Here is a 23,297-nt window from a genome sequence, read left to right as displayed (position 1 = left end):
TAAATTATTTAGTATATATATATTTTAAGTTAGTATAATATATATCTCTCTACTTAATCGAGTTAGCAACAAAGAAGCGATCCATTTCTATAACAAGACATGACGTGGATTTGAGCAAGTAGGTCTGACGCGGGTACAAATTGTCTGCCCTTTTAGATGGAGTTCACTTCGCTACAAAGTAGAGGTATTATCTCAAAACATGACACGTGTAGATTTTGTTACAAGGAAAAGTTTTTGTAGTGAACATATTTTAATAAGTAAGTAAGTACTTACTTAAACAAGATTGAATGTAAATTATCATCCTGATCGTTATACAATTGTAAGAAAATTACACTAAATTGCTTTTACTTTCTTACTCAGATCGATATTTTTTTAGACAACACGTAATGTTACCTATCGTCTTCTGCAAAAGCTCGTTTTGACTTGATGACAAAAAATCATTAAAAAACAAAAGGTACTCACTAATCTTCTTCTTTTATCGTGTGGGTTGTGAGGTGGATTACCAACCTTATCAACCCTGGTGTCAGTTTTTATTGAGCTGCCAAGGCCCCTGACATGGCTCATGTAACGATTACGTACTCACATCAGTAAGTAGTAACCGGGACCAACGGCTTGACGTGCCTTTCGAAACAGCGATCATCTTACTTTCGGACAATCAGGTGATTCGGTGAGGTGACGACCTCCGTGGTCCAGTGGTTGAGCGTTGGACTCACGATCCAGAGGTCCCGGGTTGGAATCCCGGTAGGGACATATCACACAAAAATCACTTTTTGATCCCTAGTTCGGTTAGGACATTACAAGCTGATAACCTGATTGTCCAAAAAGTAAGATGATCCGTTCTTCGGAAGCTGTTGGGCCCGGTTACTACTTACCGAAGTAAGTAAGATGTAGTCGTTACATGGGCCATGTCAGGGGCCTTTGGCGGCTCAATAATAACCCTGACAGCAGGGTTGATGAGGTTGGTAATTCAACTCACAACCGACACGATAGAAAAAGATCAGGTGATGAACTTGTAGTGTCCCCAATCAAAGTAGGGATGATAAAGTGATTTTTGTGATAGGTCCCCACCGGGATTCAACCCCAGGATCTCCAGATCGTGAGCTCAACGCTCAACCTCTGGACTACGGAGAACCTTGCTGTGTGATGAAGTGTTTTGCGTTGTAAATTGAACACTTACACGAAGGGTACATGTCCGAAGTTGGCGTAGAGGTGCTCCTGCATGGCGAGGGAGACAGCTGGGAAGTAAGCGAGGCCTGCGCCGTGGGCCACCTTGTCGAAGGCCACCCCCATTGACACCCCGTTCCTGGGAGCATCAATTAAACAGCTGGTTTAATGCAGACTTTAAAAATGTAAAGATTAATGTTGAAAGAAACTATGGGATTTTGGGGCATAGTGGTTGCAGTCACCAGGGGTATTATAAATAAAGGCTACATCGAAGCAAAACAAATAAAAGAAAGTGTAGGTGGTGTCGTATCAGGAGGTGAAGGATTTGGCGGGAAGAAGAGAGGAATGGCGAGAACTCCACCGACAAGAGCGCAGCTCTTAAATAAAGAGAGAGATATCACAGCAATTCACCTGAAAAGCAATATTGCTATTTGACATTTGTTCTCATTGCGCACATACTTTTATATGTAATATCTTGTTAGATAGGACATAATCCGAGATTATGAATCCCAGTCGACTTTTAAACATACTCGAAACGATTAACAAATTAAAATTGAAAAAAATATGGTGATTTTTTTAATTGGGAAGAAATTGCTGTTTGCACAAATGCCACTTTGCCTGTTTCTAACTATCCTTTAAGTTATAATTCGCAATAAAGAGTTATAGATTGATTGATAAAAGTTTGAACAGATTCAGAGACAGTCAATCAGGGTGGTAATTTTTGTAAGTATTATAAAATATTTTTTAAAGTATGCATTTTGTATTGAAGTGTTTAGAATTTCGATTCTGCTTTTACAATTTACTATTTTAGAACACTAACGTACTCTGAAGTATAGAATTAGCAGCATATTTGAATAAAGGAACAAAGATAACCTATAAAACGCCAGCGTGCCTTTGTCGAGGTCGAGGCAGGAGCCGATGACGTCACCGGGCAGCCACGCCTGGCCGAAGGGCGTGGTCGCCACGTTCCACTTCCTGATGCGCCCACCGTCGTATGCGTACGAGTGGGCCGTGTCGCCCACGCCCGTGTCCATTGAGAACGTGCACGCTGATGTGCACCAGCCGATCTGTTCACCGAGAAGAACGAAGCGTTTTTTAGAAGCGTTAGGTAAAGCATCACAAAAATCACTTTGTGATCCCTAGTTTATTAGGACATTACATGCTGATCACATGATTGTCTGAAAGCTAGAGCCGTGCTTCGGAAGGCACGTTAAGCCGTTGGTCTCTGTTACTACTTACTGATGTAAGTACGTAGTCGTTACATGAGTCACGTCAGGGGCCTTTGGCGGCTCAATAGTAACCCTGACACCAGGGTTGATGAGGCTTGGTAATCCGCCTCACAACCCACACGAGAGAAGATCCAAAATTAAAGAAATGAACGTACCTGCATGATCCCCTTAGTCCCGAGCTGCACCTCGTACATCCACTTGCCTGCGTACGCGCACGCCGTCGCCCTGATGGTCGCGAAGCTTGACAACCCCTGCACGCTCACCCGCTCGTCTCCAACTAGAACCAGTCTGCCAGTACCTGAAGAGGAGGATGTTTAAAGAATAGACTGATTTTTTAAAACCTGTTTATTAGGTAACAAATAATTCATATTTAAATATGCTTTATTCATCACCTCCCTAGCATTATATATATATATATATATATATATATATATATATATATATATATATATATATATATATTTATTTACTTCGGAAAACAAAGAGTTCCATTGGTGTTAGTAGCACTTAAAGTAGGTTAGTAAAATTAAACTAAAACACAAAACAAATAGGATTCATAATGCGCCTATTGCCACGCGCACGAGATGCCACACAAGCGGACAGTCTGGAGTCTGGTCTGGATTATCCCGTTTTTAAGTTACTTAAAGAGCTTGATTGACGTTTAGTGTCCTTATAGGATTCCTGTATATAATGTCATTGTACAGGGTGTTAGTGACATCGTAACGAATACTGAGGGGAATGATTCAGACCATGATTCTGAGTTAATATCAAGTGGAATTTTCCGTCACAAAATTCATGATTTTTTTAGTTTTTATTAAATATTATCAATTGTATACTTTTGCGATGGAAAATTTCACTTGATATTAACTCAGAATAATGAGCTGAATGTTCCCTCTCAGCATTCGTTACCACGTCACTAACACCTCGTCCAAGTACATACAGCCATACAAGTAGGTGTGGGTGTTAGTGACAACGTAACAAATACTGAGAGGGATGATTCAGACCATGATTCTGAGTTGATATCAAGTGGAATTTCTTGTCAGAAAATTCATTATTTTTATGTTTTTTGTTAATTAATTTCAATTCCATACTTTTGCGACGGAAAATTCCACTTGATATCAACTCAGAAACATAGTCTGAATTAACCCTCAAAGTTTTCGTTACGATGTCACTAACACTCTGTATACTATATCTTACCATATCAAATGGCAATCTTATCGTTCAATAATGTAATAGATGTTTTATTAACTTACCAGTAGAAGCATCGAAGACTACAATCTTCGGTCCTATCCGGCCTGGCCTCTCATCTGCAGCCTCGTTTGGCTGATAGACATAACAAAATAACTATAGTAGTGATTTGCAAACAAAATATCACTAAACTTCTTCACGTGGTACGTTTTCACTAGGTCCGCTTACCTAACTTGAACACTTGACATGTCCGGTTATTTACAAAAACCCTTGACATGGATTACTCACTTACAAACAGTAAGTAGTAACCGGGACCAAAGGTTTAACGTACCTTCCGAATTACGGATCATCTTACTTTCAGACAATTATTTAAATAACATAACATAAACAGCCTATATACGTCCCACTGCTGGGCACAGGCCTCCCCTCAATCAACCGGAGGGGGTATGGAGCATACTCCACCACGCTGCTCAAATGCGGGTTGGTGGAGGTGTTTTTACGGCTAATAGTCGGGACCAACGGCTTAACGTGCCCTCCGAAGCACGGAATCATTTTACTTTTTCGGACAACCAGGTGATTCAAGCCTGAAAAGTCCTTACCAAATAAAGGACAGTCTCACAAAGTGATTTCGACAATGTCCCCTTCGGGAATCGAACCCCGACCTCCAGATCGTGAGCTTAACGCTCTAACCACTAGACCACGGAAGCTGTTATATAACATATTACATATAAAACGAGGGAAGCTAGAAAGAAAGCGCCATCGACAGTTCCGAAGTGTTTGTTGTCGCGAGCTGACTGGCTGCCTCTATGGCTAGAGTGGTCCTTCGGGCACCGATACTTTTCAATACCGTCCCTAAGCCGCATAATGGGCCAGTTTAAATGCGGAAAACAGATCCCACTAACTAAATAACGTCCCTAAGCGGGATGTGTTCGGAAGCAACTACCAGTTTAATTGGGTGGTAATGATGATGTCGTGGGATCCTTGGGGGAGGCCTATGCCCAGCAGTGGGCGTCTTACGGCATATGATGATGAGTCACCGCAGCGGCGCAATATTACAGTGCGACATTATGCCGCTGGTCTTTTCCGCCGCACGGCGAAAAACTCGTAGTGCGCGCTGGCCAAAAAGTACCTAATATTCTGAAAATAATGGATTTGGTTACCTCAGGAGCGATTGGCGCATGTTTCTTGGAAGGTTTTGACTTGTGACTGACAGTTTTGGAGTCCAACAACTTCGGTAGATTTTCGCGTATGTGGCTCAGGTATTTGGACCTCCTGTCAATTAGGATAGAATTATGAGGGTTTGCTTTCCAACTTGCTGAAGAACTGTTTGGTTGTCTGCCGCATAAGTGTCTGTTAGCTTGATTTTTTTTGCAAGAGACGTTGTCGATAGTGTATCAGAATCCTCCTATCTCCTTTATATTTCAAGTATAGTCTGCGCAAAAGTTCTTGTTACATCATGGGGTATATGAGCGGAAGTGCGCTGGAGTCAAAGTCAAAATCATTTATTAATTTATCAAAGATACAGTTGTTGGAAGAAATCGTATTGACTTGTTGAAGGTCAATTTAACATTTTTGAATCTATGTCATTTCGCAAGGTGTTATGGCTGAAGAGAAGAAATGACAAGAAACTGCAACAGCGACACATCTTTTCTATCTATTATAATCTATTATATTTCAAGTTATTTAATAACTAGAGAAACACATTTAATATCAAGCCTTTTTATCATTTAGGTAATCATTAATCTCATATAAATCTTTTTTATATAAAGTAAGCTTCACATGAGCTTTCAATTTAATTTCTGACTAATTCAAAATACTGTCTGCTATTTTATTGAAAAAAAGTATATATAACTCCAAAAACTTGAATTTAATTTACTTAATCTAGAATTTTGGAGGTTGTTATTTTCTAAGGAGTTTTTGTATTGTATTGGAGGTCAGTTTTACGTATTTTTTTATCTACGTCATTCAACGTATATTCTACATATCTACGTCAGGTAATTTCAGTCATCCTGTCAAAAAAAAGCTTTGGTCTTCTTCTTCTTTGCGAGTCGATGGCGATCGAAGCTAAATTTTTGCTGACCAATAATTGGCCACGCTTACGGCATTGTCAGTGGCTTCGTACAGGTCTTCAATAGTGCAGGTGTTAGGGCACTTAGGACAGCACAAAAGGTGAGCCATAGTTTGTGGTGATACTCCACACTCGCAATCATCGCAACCATCAACCAGGTATCCCCACCAAAGCTTTGGTAAACAAGTATCATAAATACCTTAATTTCTAAATAGGTACAACAAACTTTGCGTACCTAAGTAATAAGACCGATAGGCAAATTTGCGCGGCAAAGCAAATTGAAACTACTTATAATACATTTTGCAATTTTATTACGAAAAGCCTTTTAGCAAACTGCCGACCACATAATAATAAGTTCCCGTTATGTTTTATAATTTCTCCTTTTTGTAGTTAATGGCTAGACTAGTTGTTGAGCACTTGAGAGCCTTAACGCAATTTCGTTTTCGCGTAAATTTACTTTAAAGTCCATTAAGTATATAAACAAACGTTTTAACGTTGTAAGGTTTTAAATAAATAACAAGTCCGGGGTGTAATGGCTGAAACATCGACCGAATTCTATTTCAGTCATATCACGCTAAGCAAACTAATTTCTTCCCTTAAATGTACCTACGCATTTTTTCGTTATCGTTGCCTATCCGTCTCTGGGTGTAGGTATCATCATCCCCCTAACGTTAGGTATCCTGTTTTAATGGTGTCCGCTTACCTAACCTGAAGATTTAACAGATCCGGTTTTTACAGAAGCGACTGCCTGTCTTACCTTCTAACTCTGCGAAGGGAAAACCAGCCCAATACAGGTTAGGTCACATGCCTCCGTAAATGCATTTCACGGTTTCAAATGCATTTCACGTGGGTTTCCTTACGACGTTTTTCTTCACCGCTGAGCACGTGATAATCATTTATGATCCAAACATGAATTCGAAAACTAATTCGACAATCATTGGTTTAGGCCTGTGTTGCATTAGAACCTGCGACCGCAAAGTGAGAGGCAAGCGTTCTACCAACTGGGCTACCATGGTTTCTTCACGGGTTTAGGTATCCTCATTTTTCTAATATTAAGATAAATGGAAAGTGCCAGAAGGTGCATAGGTAATCGCAGGAAACCGTTGGATGCGGGTAGCAGAAGGTCGTTCATTATGGCGATCCTCGGAGGAAGCCTGTGTCCAGCAATGGACGTTTTTTAGCTGATGATGATCATGTATAATGTATAAGGCAAGTGTGATAAGTATCACTAGGACCAGCTCCCAGTGGACCATCGTGGAAAAGTATGATTCATCCAAAGCCGCTCCAGTTGATTGAGGGGAGGTCTGTGCCCAGCAGTGGCTTATATGATGATGATGATGGTGATGATGATGATGATATGGCTTATATAAGCTGTTTTTTATTATGTGAGTCACTGTGGTACACCGGCTTACTTCACAAACGGGACGCCGGTTCAAACCCCGGTAGCGGACTTGCACCAATAAGTTATTAATTTGTCTTAAATGTAGTTTCTACTAACACAGTTGGCTCGACGATTAAAGACGGCGATACGGCTCACCACGTATCATGTTAGTCGAACAGAAAACTCGGTGAGGTATATAGTTTTGCGAAAGCGACGTTTTGCGAAAGGGACCTTTTCTTACCAGGGGACATTTTGCGAAAGCGACATTATGCGAAGAAAGGGTTAGTTTCATCTTGCGATAGGCGTACCATTGACTATTCCATTGAGATAAAGTCGTAAGCTTATGCTATGTTATAATAAAATACGCACTGGTTATGTTTGTCCGTGTTATCCTTCATGACCATCTCGTTGCCGAAGATGCGTCGTATGGTGTCGTGCACCTCCCCCTTCTCCCCCGACCCGCTGCACACCCCGAACATCGACTTGAGGACATTCATCATTACAATCCGGTTGACTTCTTACACCTGTGGGCAAGACAGCGAAAGTTACATAACATACATAAACTCACGCCCGTAATCCCTAATTGGGTGGGCAGAGCCACAAGTAATCAAAGACAACTTGCAGCCACTGTTGATACGAAAGCAAAAGTTAGAGGCGGTTTTAAGGTTTTAAAAAGAAAAGATAAACAAAAATCCTATTGGGACGGAATTCAGAGCACCAGCTTGTCTTTAAGGTATCCAGACTGGGCATTTCAGGTGGGAAGTGTGTACCAGTTCATACAGAAACCGCGGTGGTGTTACATCCCTGACACTTCATACAAAACACCTCGTTTTACACAGACACTACATATTCGACGGTATCACGCGCATCTGTGTGTGTGACGTCTGACGCCCATATGATTGAAGACTAAAGTAAGACTGAAGGCCGGGAGGGGAGGTGCGGGAAACCTAGCTCAGCCGCTGGTGGGGAGCGGAGAGTTGCCGTTCTATACGTAGTCATCATCAGTTCAAGAGCCACGCTCTTGTCGGTGTAGCATTTTCCATTCCAGTCTATCAAAGGCCAATTCCTTGACTTCCCTATAAGACACGACGTCGAGTCAGCCTCGAGTCTCTCTCTGTCCTTCTGTATTAATGTCCAAGTTTCACATCGATGACGAAGGTTTTGACACATCTTTTTCTGATTGCTTTAGCAATCTTAGCCTTGAATATGCACCCCTTGTTGTGGAAAGCTTGTTTTTCTATACGTAGTATTATTCCTTATTCTATGGTGGTGTGCAGCGCGGTTCTGCCTGTGCTAGACAGAGTGTTGCCGCTGTGTCGTTCTTTTAATAAGCATTTGGTATTTCCCTGCTTGATCGAATCAGAAATGAGGAGATCCGCAGGAGAACTAAAGTCACCGACAAAGCTCGGAGAATTGCAAAGCTGAAGTGGCAGTGGGCAGGACACATAGCGAGGAGAACGGATGGCCGCTGGGGCGGAAGGGTTCTGGAATGGCGACCACGTGTCGGACGACGCTCAGTGGGTAGCTCCGCTACAAGGTGGACCTACGATCTGGTGAAGGTCGCGGGAAGCCGCTGCATGCGGGCAGCGCAGGACCGATCGTCGTGGAGATCCTTGGGGGAGGCCTATGCCCAGCAGTGGGCGTCGTACGGCTGATGATGATGATGATGATGGTTTGCTCACAGTATAGCGTGCGAGTTGTCGCACGCATGTGACAAAAACTATGCATGCATGTTGCGTGCTACAGCACGCTGCCGTGCGCGCCAGTGTTTCGTAGTCGCACCGCATTTGTTAAATCCGCTCCAAGCTTTATCTCGCTCTAACAAGTAACGGTTCTGAGTGACAGAAAAGGATAGAAATATATGAATATGCTGTGTGGTGCATACTCCACCTTTACAAACTATCGTTTGCTAACTTCTAAAGTTTCCGATTACCGCCGTTGTGTGCATTGTTCTTTAAAGACTCTATTTTGCTATTTAAATATTTAGATACATATATAAAATTACGGCCGGCAGGTCCAGACATTCTACGATATGCCTGAAATGATAAGCAGTAAGAAACTTTCCAAGATTTCGTCTCATTATTTGTTACGTCAATTGCTCGCGGGAAATTAAGAAATAAAAAGAGCTATTTTAAGCTAAGCTAGATTATTACCATATTAGTTATTTACCTTAAACCCTATTGTAAAATAGAATTCTTCATAAAATAAGAAAAATAATTCTCAAAAATACGAACAATCGGACCGGTCCTGTCAAAAAAATTGAAAGGTCTTTGACGTAGTGAAAAGATTTGTACTTACTTTGGTTTTGTAGTTTTTTTATTACTGAAGCCTGTGAAGATTCTATTTGATTCAGTTGTATTTTTTAATCTGTATTCAAATCAAAGGCAATTTCGTCAGTTCAAAATTCTGTTTACTGATTTGAATCACTCACTCGCTGAGTGAGTTATTACATTATTTTTGACGATACAATTGTAAACAAAAATATACTTTAAGTGGAATTTTACATTGTTATACCCAAATAATGTAATCACTCACTAATAATGTAATCACTCGCTCGCTGAGTGAGTTATTACATTATTTTTAACGATACAATTGTAAACAAAAATATACTTTAAGTGGAATTTTACATTGTAATATCTACTCACATACCTAGTTTTCGTATGGAACAGATATACGGCGTTCCCCAAAAACACCATCTATCGTATTTTTGGGCGTTGTTAAGTTTTTTCTTTGTTTAAACTTCTAATTTCATGGATAACAGACATATGCATCTTTTATCTTTGTTTTTCGGTATAGATATTTATTACATAAGTACATAAACAGCCTATATACGTCCCACTGCTGGGCACAGGCCTCCCCTCAATCAACCGGAGGGTGTATGGAGCATAATCCACCACGCTGCTCCACTGCGGGTTGGTGGAGGTGTTTTTACGGCTAATAGCCGGGACCAACGGCTTAACGTGCCCTCCGAAGCACGGAATCATACTTTTTCGGACAATCAGGTGATTCAAGCCTGAAAAGTCCTTACCAAACAAAGGACAGTCTCACAAAGTGATTTCGACAATGTCCCCATCGGGAATCGAACCAGGACTTCCAGATCCTGAGCCTAACGCTCTAACCACTAGACCACGGAGGCTGTTATTTATTACACCAATGTACAATTACAACTTCCCCCCATTATTATTCTGATCAAAATAAAGAGAAGTAGCAACATCATTATATTCATAATGTGATCCAAATATCAAGCAACAATTAGTTTTATTAACTTTACGTTTTTTAATAATTATGTACGGCAGCAATGAGAAAATAGGTAATTATCACATTAAAAGTGAACAACGCCATCTATCGTGTGTTTGGGGAACGTCGATTGGAAAGTCCTTCTTTCTGGTCCATTTAGTCACAAGAAAACATAACCATAAAAAACTAGGTAAACAAGTTTAGCCTAGACATGAATTAGTTCTTATAGGTAGAATAACTATAGTCCTTGAACACAAACAAACACATAAAGTTCCATGTTTGATTTTCTTGTTGTAGTTAATGTCTGTTTCGGCCCTTGAAGTCGTGACCTTCGAAGTCCTCACTTCATCACCTTGTCCGTAGGTAAAGAGCGAACATCTGATTTTAGGGTTCTGTAATCATAACATAACATAACCTCACGACTATATCCTAATTGGGGTAGTCAGAGGTATAATCAAAGAGTAAAAGTTCTGTCACTGAGCCTAGCGAATTATTTGTACCATTATTTTACATAATTATAAAATGTTTTTGTAGGTGTGTTGGTCTATTACAGAAACGACATGTAACCAGAAGGTCTTAAGTGCAACCTGTTAATTTATTACTTTGCAAGTTGATGGTAGGGCTGGCAGAGGAAGACCGAGAAGGACTTACGATGACCAAATTGGAGATGTCCTTAGAAAAGGTTTAATACGATCTGCTCTGAACCGAAGGGATTGATGAATGTGGAGGAAGCAAGAGAAGTGTGTCACGATCGAAGCCAGCAATGGAATTCTATAGTCTCTGCTTACCCCGGTGGGAAATAGGCGTGAGTGAGAGAGCAAGAAACTGATTGGACTTTTGGAACCTATCATACATCCATCACAGGATAAACTAAGTAACCACGCCTCACCAAGCTTTCTGTTAGACCAACGTGATAGGTGGTGAGCCGTGTCGCCGTCTATAATACCTAATAATAATTTATTTATTTATTAAAGACAAAACAGATCCTTACACTTAGTACCTTATAACTAGAGGGGATTTGACACGCTTTATGAGGTCCAATATCAGAGGGCTGTCGCACCTATTCGCAGTTGCAGCCAGGATTCCATTGCTATTGACTCGCGTTCTGTTCAGCAGGGATGCGGTTTTTTTGCGCGAGACAGCGTCAAAACTATCCACACCCGCCTCCGCGAACATGGCTGACGCGCTGCAGTAGCGAGGCAGCCGCAATAGAGCCCTGAATGCATTATTGTATTGGATACAAATCGTCAAGCCAAATCTGTTAGTGATAACTCTGACAATTCTTCTTCTTCTTCTATCTTATGGGTTGTGAGGTGAATTACCAACCTCATCAACCCTATGGGACTTATTATTGAGCCGCCAAAGGCCCCTAACATGGCTCATATAACGACCACTTACTTACATCAGTAAGTAGTAACCGGGACCAACGGCGTAACGTGCCTTCCGAAGCACGGATCATTTTACTTTTTGGACAATCAGGTGAACAGCCGGTAATGTCCTAACCAAACTAGGGATCACAAAGTAATTTTTGTGATATGTCCCCATCGGGATTCGGAACTGGGACCTCTGGATCGTAAGCCCAACGCTCAACCACTGTACCACGGAGGCCACGGAGACTTTGACAATAATAACCTAACAATAACTGACACCAGGATTGATGAGGGTGGTAATGCACCTCACAACCCAGTAGAAGTCATAGATACCAACCACAATATGAAAAGAATGCCACGTCATCAGCGTTTTAAAAAGTAAACATAGGTACCTACTTAAGGTGGTTATAAATCGATGTCTGAGCAAGTCACCTTCCTTAACCTTCACCTAGGTACCTGCGACGTTATTGTTAGTGAGTTTTATTAACTAGATTATTAATGGGTATATAAAGTGAGGTATTTTCTTAGAATACCTATTAATATAACCCGTGATGATGAGCTGTGAGCCATGGTAGCCCAGTTGGTAGAACGCTTGCCTCTCACTTTGAGGTCGCAGGTTCGAATCCAGCACAGGCCTAAACAAATGACAGCCGAATTTGTTTTCCTGAATTCATGTTTGGATCGTAAATGCTTATTACGTGCTCAGCGGTAAACCCATATTTTGTATTGGGTTGATTTTCCCTTCGCGGGTTGGAAGGTCAGATAGGCAGTCGCTTCTGTAAAAAAACCGTACCTGGGTCGTTCTTCTTTTTTATCGACAATAAAAAGACATTTTCTCGATTTATCGGATTTAACATCTTTAAAATTATAACGGCAATAAATATTTTAAAACATCATATAAAGATGTGTCTGTAGAGGACTATTTAGTGGTTCTCTTTATCTTGGTAACATACTTTTCTTTGCAGGCGCATTCCAAAAAATATTGTGACAGAGTGGCCCTTTTCATCGGAGACAGCATTTCAATTTACCACTCTGTCACATAATTTTGTGAAAAACGATCAAGCTACGTTAATAACTAATTGAGGAACCGATTAGTATTTTGCTTGTATTTTGAGTATAATAAGATAACTATATTTTTGGACAATCAAAACATGAAATAAAATTCTAAAACATAACTTATCAGAAGCAGAACGAAGGACAGATCATTGTCGATAAAAAAGGAGAACAACCCACCTGTCAAATCGTCAGGTTTAGGAAAGCGGACCCTGTGAGAAACGAGATAATGCTAGGGAGATAATTATTAATGGTATAATAAATTGAGAAATCTTCATAGACCACCTATTACGTTTATTTTTCACATTTCTTATTTAATTGTTTTTAATATTTTACCATCCCGCGCTCCAATACATCGACTTCTTTCACCCTAAGGTTGCCTGGCAGAAATTGCTGTTTAGCAATAGGGCCGCCTATTGTGCTTATTTTAACAAAGAATAGAATATATGCTAGTTTCCAACGTTTTCAAATAGTCAAATCAGTTACTTTTTACTAAACATCAAAACACGACATTATTATGGAATTTGTATGAAAAAGCACACTGTGACGTCATAGAAAACGTGATAAAATGTGGGACTTATTACGTTTTTCTTGATTAAAATTCGTAAATAAGTACTTAATACAAAAAATTAAATGTTTTTCGTTAGTTCTAGATCTGTCTTTATTTACTAAATAGAATTTCATAATTCTGAACCTAGTCTCTCTGAACATGGCCCAATTGGGTAGTTTCCTAGGTCAAAGATAAATTATGAAATTCTGATTAATTTTTCTATTTAACTTATTTATGAATTTTAATAAAGAAAAATGTTATAATAAGTGCGAAATTTCACGTTTTTCTATGACGTCACAGGTTGCTTTTTCATACAAATTCCATAGTCATTTCGTGTTTTGACGTTTAGTAAAAAGGTAAGTACTGATTTGACTAGTTGGAATTTACCCTATTGTAGATTGATTGATTGAATATTACTAGTTCTTTATCGACAACCTTTATGTCTTCCCGGCAAAAAACCGACTGGAGCATTGTGTCATTCCTACTATCATGGACGATCACATGGCACTATATGGTTCCATTGTCCATCTTAGGACTTCATATCAAAAGCTGCTGCAGGATATCTTCTAATTATTTGTAGCTTTTCCCGGGGATTTCACTCGTTTCGGACCGTAAGCGGATCGGACCGCGATGCACTTTTTGAATAGGTCGTTTCGCGAATTGCCCCTGAGATCTTTTGAAATGGGTCGATATGGATCACAAGATAAAAAATTAAATACTATCTTCATTATCTAAAGTCGCTGCGGTCCAAATCGACGCATTCAAACAGAGCTCTTAGGCGATTCGCACCCGGGCCGAACTGATTGTGGTCCGAAATTATTAAGACCCATTCTATACGGGAATAAGTGGATGAATTTATGTAAATATGTTTGTGTGTGAGTTGGAGGCGCAAACATTCAAGCCTCGTTTAGTAGCTGCCAATTGAAGTAGATACATACATATTTAATATTGTACGACTATTATTCTGTAGGGAACCATTGTTTGGTTTAATAATTCAGACGCACCTGTTGTGCACAAACAAATTTTTCACACGAATTTAGTAGAGGTGAAGGTCGGCGAGTTGTTTATTTTTCAATGTCACTTTTCTGTTTACCATTCTTATCATAGAACTCGTACAACAAATAGACAATCAATTTCCGAAAAAAGTGCGGCGAATATTATCACAAATTAATATATACACTTCTCATCAAAAAAATCGAAACACTTCCGTTTTCATTGTTTCTGTCCGAATTTAACACAAAAAAGAATTCATACGATGAAAAAAAATACATAAATGTATAGCTGGCAGTTTGGCCATTACAGTAATAAGCGAAAATTCTAAATTCAAAATTAGAATTTCATTTGTTTATCTTATAAACGAAATGAATCACTGTTTTGAGACAAATGTGTGTTTAGGGTTGGAGTACATTTAGCGTTTAAAAACTAAAAATTGGCGCCTATCCTTAAACTTTTTGTTTTTTATTTCAATACTGTGACTTTGGGACGTCTGAAAAAAGGTTTTTTTTCTAAAACGTATGGATACTTCGCCCACAGAAGCCGCCCAAGTTGTGGCATTGCTGGATTCTGGCCTTAGTCAGCGTGTTGTGGCTGCAAGACTGCATCTAAGCCTGTCATCTGTTCATAGAGTCTATAAACGTTATCGGGAGACTGGTTTGTTCACGCGCCGTTCAGGATCTGGCAGGAATCGGGTCACTTCTGAGCGAGATGATCGATTTATTGTAACAACTTCTTTAAGAAATCGACGCCTTAACGCTTTTCAACTGCAGCAGCGGCTTCGTGTTGTACGAAGGGTGGCTGTAAGTGACTCTACAATTAGAAGAAGGTTGAAGGATCGTGGACTGGTACCGCATAAGCCAGCAAATGGGCCGAAATTAACTGCAGACCATCGAAGAGCGCGCCTTAACTTTGCACGTGAGCACCTAAATTGGTCATACCTACAGTGGAGCAAAGTTCTCTTTTCTGATGAGTGTAAAATTATGCTGTATGGTAACGACGGAAGGAACAAGGTCTACAGAAGAGACGGAGAACGCTATGCACAATGCTGCATTGAAGAAAAGGTCAGCTATGGTGGCGGTTCGTGGACGGTTTGGGGAGGAATCAGCGCCGACGGTAAGACAGAGCTTGCTTTCGTGTCTGGGCCACGTCTGCCTGCACTAAACTGTCATCGGTACGTCGAAGAGTGTCTCGAGCCTCATGTGATGCCCTATGCACATTTTATTGGCAACGGCTTCATATTCATGCACGACAATGCTAGGGCTCACACCGCGGGCGTCGTACGAGATTATCTTAACGAAGTCGATATCTCTATTATGGAATGGCCAGCAAGAAGCCCGGACATGAATCCCATTGAACATCTGTGGGATGAATTAAAGAGACGAATTCGAGCAAGAGAGCCTGCCCCAGAAACACTTAGCCAGCTGCAAGATGCAATCCAAGAGGAATGGGACAATATACCACAGCATGTGATCGTGACTCTCATCCGATCGATGAAGAACCGTATGGAAGCAGTAATTAGAGCTCGGGGAGGGAATACAAGTTATTAAATAAACGTTTTTTAGCTTTTTTTTTAATTTACGTGTGTTGTTTTATCCATTTCCTTTATACTCCATACGGAATAAAAATGACTCATTTAACAAAATACGAAACCTATGAAAAATTCATTTAAATTTAGAACATTAACATTAAGATTTGATAAGCTCATATTACTCACTATTAAACGACATTTAACATTTATTCCTAAATGTACACATTTTTCTGATAATCCTGACAAAACGTAAACTTGCAAGGTGTTTCGATTTTTTTGATGAGAAGTGTATTTTTTGACTTATTGTAGATTTGCCGCAGATAGCACTAACTACTTGGCTGGACAAATGGGGAACGCTGAGGGCTCTCACCCGGTAGGGGTTCGGAAGTCTGCTCCGGGTGGGGCTTAGTATTCACCTACCATTTAGTCATCACCTTTCATCATTTCATTGATCATCATCAAGAAAAAATAATACATAAGACTTGGCTGTATGGGCATAGTTCCCTTTGCCCGTTGGAAAAAATCAACCGAAAAAAATTTATTGTGAGTAAACAAAGCTATCGGTTGTCGACTAACAACCATAACTTCTTGATGATTAATGAAATAAAAAAAAAAAATACATTCGGCATGGCTGTATGGCCATAGTTCTCTTTGCCTTGCCCTTCAGGAAAACGATTTTTTTTTAATTTATTTAACTTTGACGATATGGCCATCAACTTAAAAAGAAACATTATCGGGAAAAACGAACCAAAAAAAAAACCAACTACCTATAACTTCTGCGGCGGCGAGCAGTGTGACAGTAAAATTGTTTACAGGATGTCTATTCTTATTGTTTTACTAGCATTTTCCTATGTTTTTATCTGTTTTCGGTCCGTATAACTTTCTTAGGGTTCCGCACCAAAGATATGTTTAGAATATGTTAATAAATATAAATATGTTTATAAGTAAATGTATCATATCCCAAAAAGCTACTTGATAACCTATTCAAATGAGATAGTTTTTAAGAAACGTCAAGGCGAAAGGTATCGTTGGAGTTTGTATGGAAATACTGATCTGTGACGTCATCAATAAAAGCGGTCAAACGTCGTACTCATTGTTACTTAATTCATAAATAAAATTCGAAAATAAGTCGAAAAGTAAAATGAGATTGTTTTTTGATCATCGAAGACTGGCTTGAATTTCTAGATTAGCACTTTATAATTAATCTTTGACCCAGTCAACACCCAATTGGGGTAGTCAGAGGTACGATAAACTAAATACACATACTTCACCGAGCTTTCTGTTAGACCGCGACATGATAGGTGAGCCGTATTGCCGTATAATACAGGGTGTTAGTGACATCGTAACGAAAACTTTGAGGGATGATTCAGGCCATGATTCTGAGTTAATATCAAGTGGAATTTTCCGTCGCAAAAGTATGGAATGGAAAATAATTTAAAAAAACACAAAATTTTTCATGAATTTTCCGACAGGAAATTCCACTTAATATCAACTCAGAATCATGGTCTGAATCATCCCCTTCAGTATTCGTTACAGTGTCACTAAGACCCATACCTACTTGTATGGCTACTTGTATGTACTGGTACGGGGTGTAAGTGACATCGTAACGAATACTGAGGGGGCTGATTTAGCTCATTATTCTCAGTTAATATCAAGTGGAATTTTCGATCGCAAAAGTATAGAATTGAAAATAATTAAAAAATAATAAAAAAAAATCATGAATTTCGCGACGGAAAATTCCACTTGATTTTAACTCAGAATCATGGTCTGAATCATCCCCCTGAGTATTCGTTACGATGTCAATAACACCCTGTATAATGGTCGATCCAATTGTGTTAGTGAAAACAGCACTTAAGATAAATTAATCTCATTAGTGTAAGTCCGACACTAGGGTTCGAACAGCACTCCCCGTTTGAAAAGCAAGCCTTACTTAATAATCGCTAAGTCTACCTAGATTGTATTGTTTACCAGTAAGGTTTTTACCATTGCCCAATGGTTTCCTTCAGTCAGCGCTTATCGCTAACGACTCGCTAGGGTCGATTAATTCTTTCAAATATTTTTCCTCTCAGACGACGCCCTGAGCCGAGGTTCGCGCCCAACTCCTTAGGCCTGTTGTCTTAAATTTTGTACCGGGTGAGAGCCTTAAGCGTTCCCCATTTGTCCAGCCAAGTAATGTGAATGCCATATGCGGCAAATCTACAATAAGTCATGTCATAAAAGAAATAAAAAAAATAAGTAAAAAGCCCAATGGCTCAAATTAGCCTCAAAACTTTTTTCAATTTTGCTTCGCACCACCCAAATCCCCTGGCAGTTACGGCTTCCGAATACATCCCGCTTATTGACAGCGAAAAATATCGGAGCCAAAAGAACGTAATATACGTTCCCGACGACCCGATTACTCTAGCTACAGAGGCGGCCAATCAGCTCGCGACAACAAACACTTCAGCACCCCGATACCGAGCCCGCCGGCGTGGTTAACGAGTTCCCTCATTCGGCGCTTACCGCTATCGACCCACTAGAGTCGATTAATTCTTTTAAATATGATCCCCTCGGACAACGCTGTGAGCTGAACTTCACCCACAACTGGGCACCCTCAGGCCCTGTTGTCTTAAATTTTGTACCGGGTGAGAGCCCTCAACGCTCCCCATGTGTCCGCCCAAGTAGTTAATGCCATCTGCGACAATAATAAATAATAAGATTTTTACAATACAATACAATACAAATACACTTTATTGCACCAAAATAAAAAGAAATAGTTACAAAAAGACTGTTAAATAAGTACATGGCAAATGGCGGCTTTATCGCTTAAAGCGATTTCTTCCAGACAACCATAAGGTAAGGAAAAATGTAAAAAAATATATAATTTAATTAATAATATTTATAAGGTTTTTAATTTTATTTATTTAAGTTTTTATAATTCGCATGTACTTAGATAAATTATATTTTAAGTTAGTAATCCGATTTTTAAAATCAATTTCATTACCGAATTGGACAAACGGATGGTCAAATATGCTGTAAATGTTAGTTCCATAAAAGCCAGCTATTTATTAGGCCAAGACCAATGGTTTACAGATTTATTATTTGTTTTGTGACCTGAATAACTTGGAAGGACAAATACTTAGGTGTCATTTACCAACATCAATATCTAGCCAGCTAGACTAGATATCTTGGATTTATTATACAGAGGTTGAACGAAGGACAGTATCATATTGGTTGTGTTTGATTTCATTTAGATTTGATTTTTGAAGTCACTGCTGGATATTTGAAGCTGGTTAGGTAAGCGGACCCTGTGAAAAACTAGGGAGATAGATAGATAGATAGATAAAATACTTTATTGAGCACAATGGACACAAAATACAGAGATGATGATCTTCTTCTTCTATCGTGTGGGTTGTGAGGTGGATTACCAACCTCATCAACCCTGGTGTCAGGGTTATTATTGAGCCGCCAAAGGCTCATGTAACGACTACATACTTACATCAGTAAGTAGTAACCGGGACCAACGAACGTGCCTTCCGAAGTACGGATCATCTTACTTTCGGACAATCAGGTGATCAGCCTGTAATGTCCTAACCAAACTAGGGATCACAAAGTGATTTTCGTAATATGTCCCCACCGGGATTGGAACCCGGGACCTCCGGATCGTGAGCCTAACGCTCAACCACTGGACCACGGAAGCTGTTACGAAATGTGTACCTAAATTAAATTATATTTAAAATTACTTACCTAAATCAAACATGAAGGAGTATGCGCTATATTCTAAGCTCACGCTTTCGAGCTTTAACATATAGCATTGCAAGATGAAATAAGTACCAACACCTCACAGAGCTTTCTGTTAACACATCCCGGACACTTCATACAAACAACCTCGTTTTACACAGACACCATACATTGACGTTATCGTACACGCGCATCTGTGTGTGTGACGCCATACGATTCAAGTCTAAACTGTGTTCGAGGGGGGCGGGGGAGGGGGGGGTGAGGTAAGCCTAGCTCAGCCGCTGGTAGGGGGCGGAGAGTTGCCTTTTTAAACGTAGTATTATTTCTTATTCTATGCCGTTAAATCGATGTGATAGATGCTAATCTTTTACTTTGGACCATAACCCACACGCGCTATAGGAACAGTAAATATAGGTAGTAGGTAATGCGTACGATTTAGATTGGAATACCGATCAGCGCAGGGATCGTAAAGGGATCTAAATATAAGTGGCTGAACGTATCCAACCGTTGCCTGTTAGCGAACGAACGTACACGCAACGTAAGGAGTGTTTATTTTCATAGCGATCAGGATGTTTGCATCTGCGGTTCAGATTAATAAATATGTCTTGCTTGTACTATAAAATAGATGGTGGAAAAAAAAGTCATTTTTTTATTATTTCGGTAGGAAACATACGTGCAATCAAAGAGCCAAAGTGCAGTCACTCACTTTGGCTCTATGTCATATTGAATTATAAAATATGACAACTAATGGTTCACATTCACGATAACATAACAAACCCTTCATTGGACACACGGGAAATACAAAACACAAACAAAAGACAAATAGAAAGAGTACAGGCCTTATTGCCAAGTAGCCATCTCTTCCAGGCAACCTTTGAGTATAGGTGATATTTAACAAAATATTTATAATACAGCAGGACAGTCATCGGTACAATCAAAGAGCAAAAGTGCAGTCACTGAGCCCAGCGAACCATTATTGTAAACAGTGGTGATGAACCATGTTGTCATAATTATAAAATTTATGATTTTGTATGTGTTTTTGGTCTGTTACATGAACGACATGTAACCAGGAGGTCTTAAGTGCAACCAGTTAATTTATTATTTAGAAGAATAGTTAGTGTTTATTTAGAAGATATGAATGCATGGGATTAACTGTCTGGGAACTGATATTAGGCAGCTAAATTACTCAATTGTATACCAATATTTTGTGTTTATTTTTATTTTTTTAAAGAACGTCTAGGGCCCTGTGCCGAGGTTTTTCTTGCAGCTTCTTTTCCCCGGCTATACAGGTTGTGAGTAGCTGCAATAGTTTTAGGCGGATGAGATGTTCGTTATGTAAAAATTTACTAAAACTATGTTACCTACTGAATAAAGATATTTTTGAATTTTGAATTGAATTTTATTACTTTGCAAGAATATGATTGGACTTTTGCACCTTATCGTACATAAATAAAAATCACTCCCGTAATCCCTAACAGGTGAGCAGAGGCACAAATAATCAAATACAACTTTTAGCGTGACTTATCGTAGATTTGCAGCTGATGGCATGAACTAATTTGTCGGACAAATGGGGAACACAGGGGCTCAGGCCTGAGGGTGCCCAGTTGGGCGCGAACCTCGGCTCAGAGCGTCGTCTGTGAGGATTTTATTTGAAAAAAAATAATCGAATAAATACAGGATTTGTGTCCAGTTAATTTCAATAGGCTCGCCACTTATTACGTTAACATAGCTAAGAAGAAGAAGAAGCGTGAACCTGTTATGTTATCATGTAGGCAATCTACCAATGCGGACCATTATGAATATATTTTTCTATTATGCTTCTATGCTGTTCTGAGAACAAATAAAAAACATAGAACACGTTCAGCTGCTTGTCTTCCCGGGCATGTCGTAAAACCCGACAGAGGGATTGTGTCCTCTAACATGATGGACTAATGTTATGGGCGATAGGCTGATCCCTTATCACCATAAGGGTCATCATATACAGGTTACATCGTATGATACGATCAAAGACAACTTGCAGCCACTGTTGATACGAATCGTATCGAATCGTATCTTTGATTACTTGTGGCTCTGCCCACCCCATTAGGGGTTACGGGCGTGAGTTTATGTATGTATGAATCTATTAAGAAGGGAAAAGAAAAGTACCTTATTCCTGCAAATTTAATAAAACGACCGTTCATACCAATCCACCTCCTACTAACTGGTGAGTCATTATACCCAAATTGCCTGCCAATACAACGGCAGTCGACTGAGAATTGCCTCGAGATAAGTCTATCTGATCGTCGTGCATGTGACGTCACACTAATTAGGAAGGATGTCTGAGGGAAGAGATATGAGGGAATGGTTGGAACGGATACGAATACGACGATGCGGTATTTAGCTTCCTAATTCGTCGCCTTTTAGTAAAAACCACATAAACGCCTTTTTTAAACTTACATTCTGATGCGATTTTTCCCTAGTTCGGTTAGTACATTGCAGGCTGATCGCCTGATTGTCCAGAAGCAAGATGATTCGTGCTTCGGAAGGCACGTTAAGCCGTTGGCCCCGGTTACTACTTACTGATGTAAGTACGTAGTCGTTACTTGAGTCAAGTCAAGGGCTTTTGGCGGCTCAATAATAACCCTGAGACCAAGGTTGATGACGTTGGTCATTTACCTCACAACCCCCACGATAGAAGCGTTTTTTCTCTCAAACATACATACAAATATATATATATGTACACTGACCAAATTGGAGATGTCTGTCAAAAAGGTTTAGTACAATCTACTCTGAACCAGCGTGCTTGTATGGTTTCATATTTTTTATTGATGAACGTGGAGGAAGCAAGAGAAGTGTGTCAGGATCGAAGTAAATGGAATTCCATAGTCTCTGCTTACCCCGGTGGGAAAAAAGGCGTAGATTTCCACGACGCGACGTCGTATCGTGTTTATGTGTGGGAGCCCTAAGTAAGTACCTACCAGCCCTCATACGTCACATGTACACATCAATGTTTAACATGCCACTCAGCAGATGGCGACACTAAAAATAAACGCTTTGATCGCACACTTTGAAGTCCGATTTCGATTCCCGCGATAAAAAACGAATTAACACGTTCTTTCGCGTCAATATTTATTCCGACGACGGAATTGTTACGTCATAATTGCCTACGGAAATTTACCCCGTAGGCAAAATCCTCAAAATTTTGGTGCAAAGGTGTAAAATCTATTAGTCTATTAGTATATTTGGAACATTTTGCGCCACATTTGAATGACACAATATCCGTTAACAAGAATAGGACATTAAGAAAAGAAGCAATTTTCACAGAAATTGTTTGATTACAGCATTGTTTATCTAAGAATTGAATAGAAAGTTTACAATAGTTGAAGACACGTTCAGATCAAAGAATTGAATGAGTAATTCTAACTATGCTCACTGACGTAAGAAATGAGTGGGCGACACCACACAAACCGATGATTTTCTTCATTTCCTTTCTACTGAATAATAAATATATTACACAGCATAAATAGGTATATTATAAGAATACAATGGTAACCAGCTACATACATACATAATGGTGCTAATTTAGTAGGCTAGTTTCCAACTAGTCAAATCAGTCACTTTTTAATAAACGTCAAAACACGAAATTACTATGGAATTTGTATGAAAAAGCAACCTGTGACGTCATAGAAAAACGCGACAAAATGTCGCACTTATTTTTAATTTTTCTTTAAAATTCATAAATAAGTTAAATAGAAAAAAGAATACGTTTTTCGTCACCTTTACATCTATCTATCTTTATTTAGTATTAATCAGAATTTCATAATTTATCTTTGA

At 39.5% G+C, this 23,297-nt stretch overlaps 1 protein-coding gene across 7 annotated transcripts in view; it reads right to left on the bottom strand.

The window, feature by feature from the left end:
- The window catches only part of LOC126376474 (E3 ubiquitin-protein ligase RNF123-like), a 46,956-nt gene extending 27,387 nt beyond the window's left edge, over positions 1-19,569 (bottom strand). For 6 of the 7 annotated variants that reach the window (XM_050023861.1, XM_050023862.1, XM_050023863.1 and 3 more), the window contains exons 1-2: positions 2,038-2,216; positions 1,178-1,303 (exon numbers count right to left, since the gene is read on the bottom strand). In XM_050023861.1, coding sequence (XP_049879818.1) covers positions 1,178-1,303; positions 2,038-2,198 — 287 coding nt within the window. In that variant the 5' untranslated portion in view covers positions 2,199-2,216. Of the gene's footprint in view, positions 1-1,177; positions 1,304-2,037; positions 2,232-2,548; positions 2,692-3,646; positions 3,717-4,741; positions 4,854-7,399; positions 7,555-19,490 lie in introns of those variants that run through there. The other variant, XM_050023868.1, reaches the window with a different exon arrangement.
- Positions 19,570-23,297: the final 3,728 nt, after the last annotated feature.

Source organism: Pectinophora gossypiella, chromosome 21 (assembly GCF_024362695.1).
Source record: "Pectinophora gossypiella chromosome 21, ilPecGoss1.1, whole genome shotgun sequence".
NCBI lineage: Eukaryota > Metazoa > Arthropoda > Insecta > Lepidoptera > Gelechiidae > Pectinophora > Pectinophora gossypiella.
The sequence above is the reverse complement of the archived record's forward strand: the minus strand, read 5'-3'. Positions and strand labels throughout refer to the sequence as shown.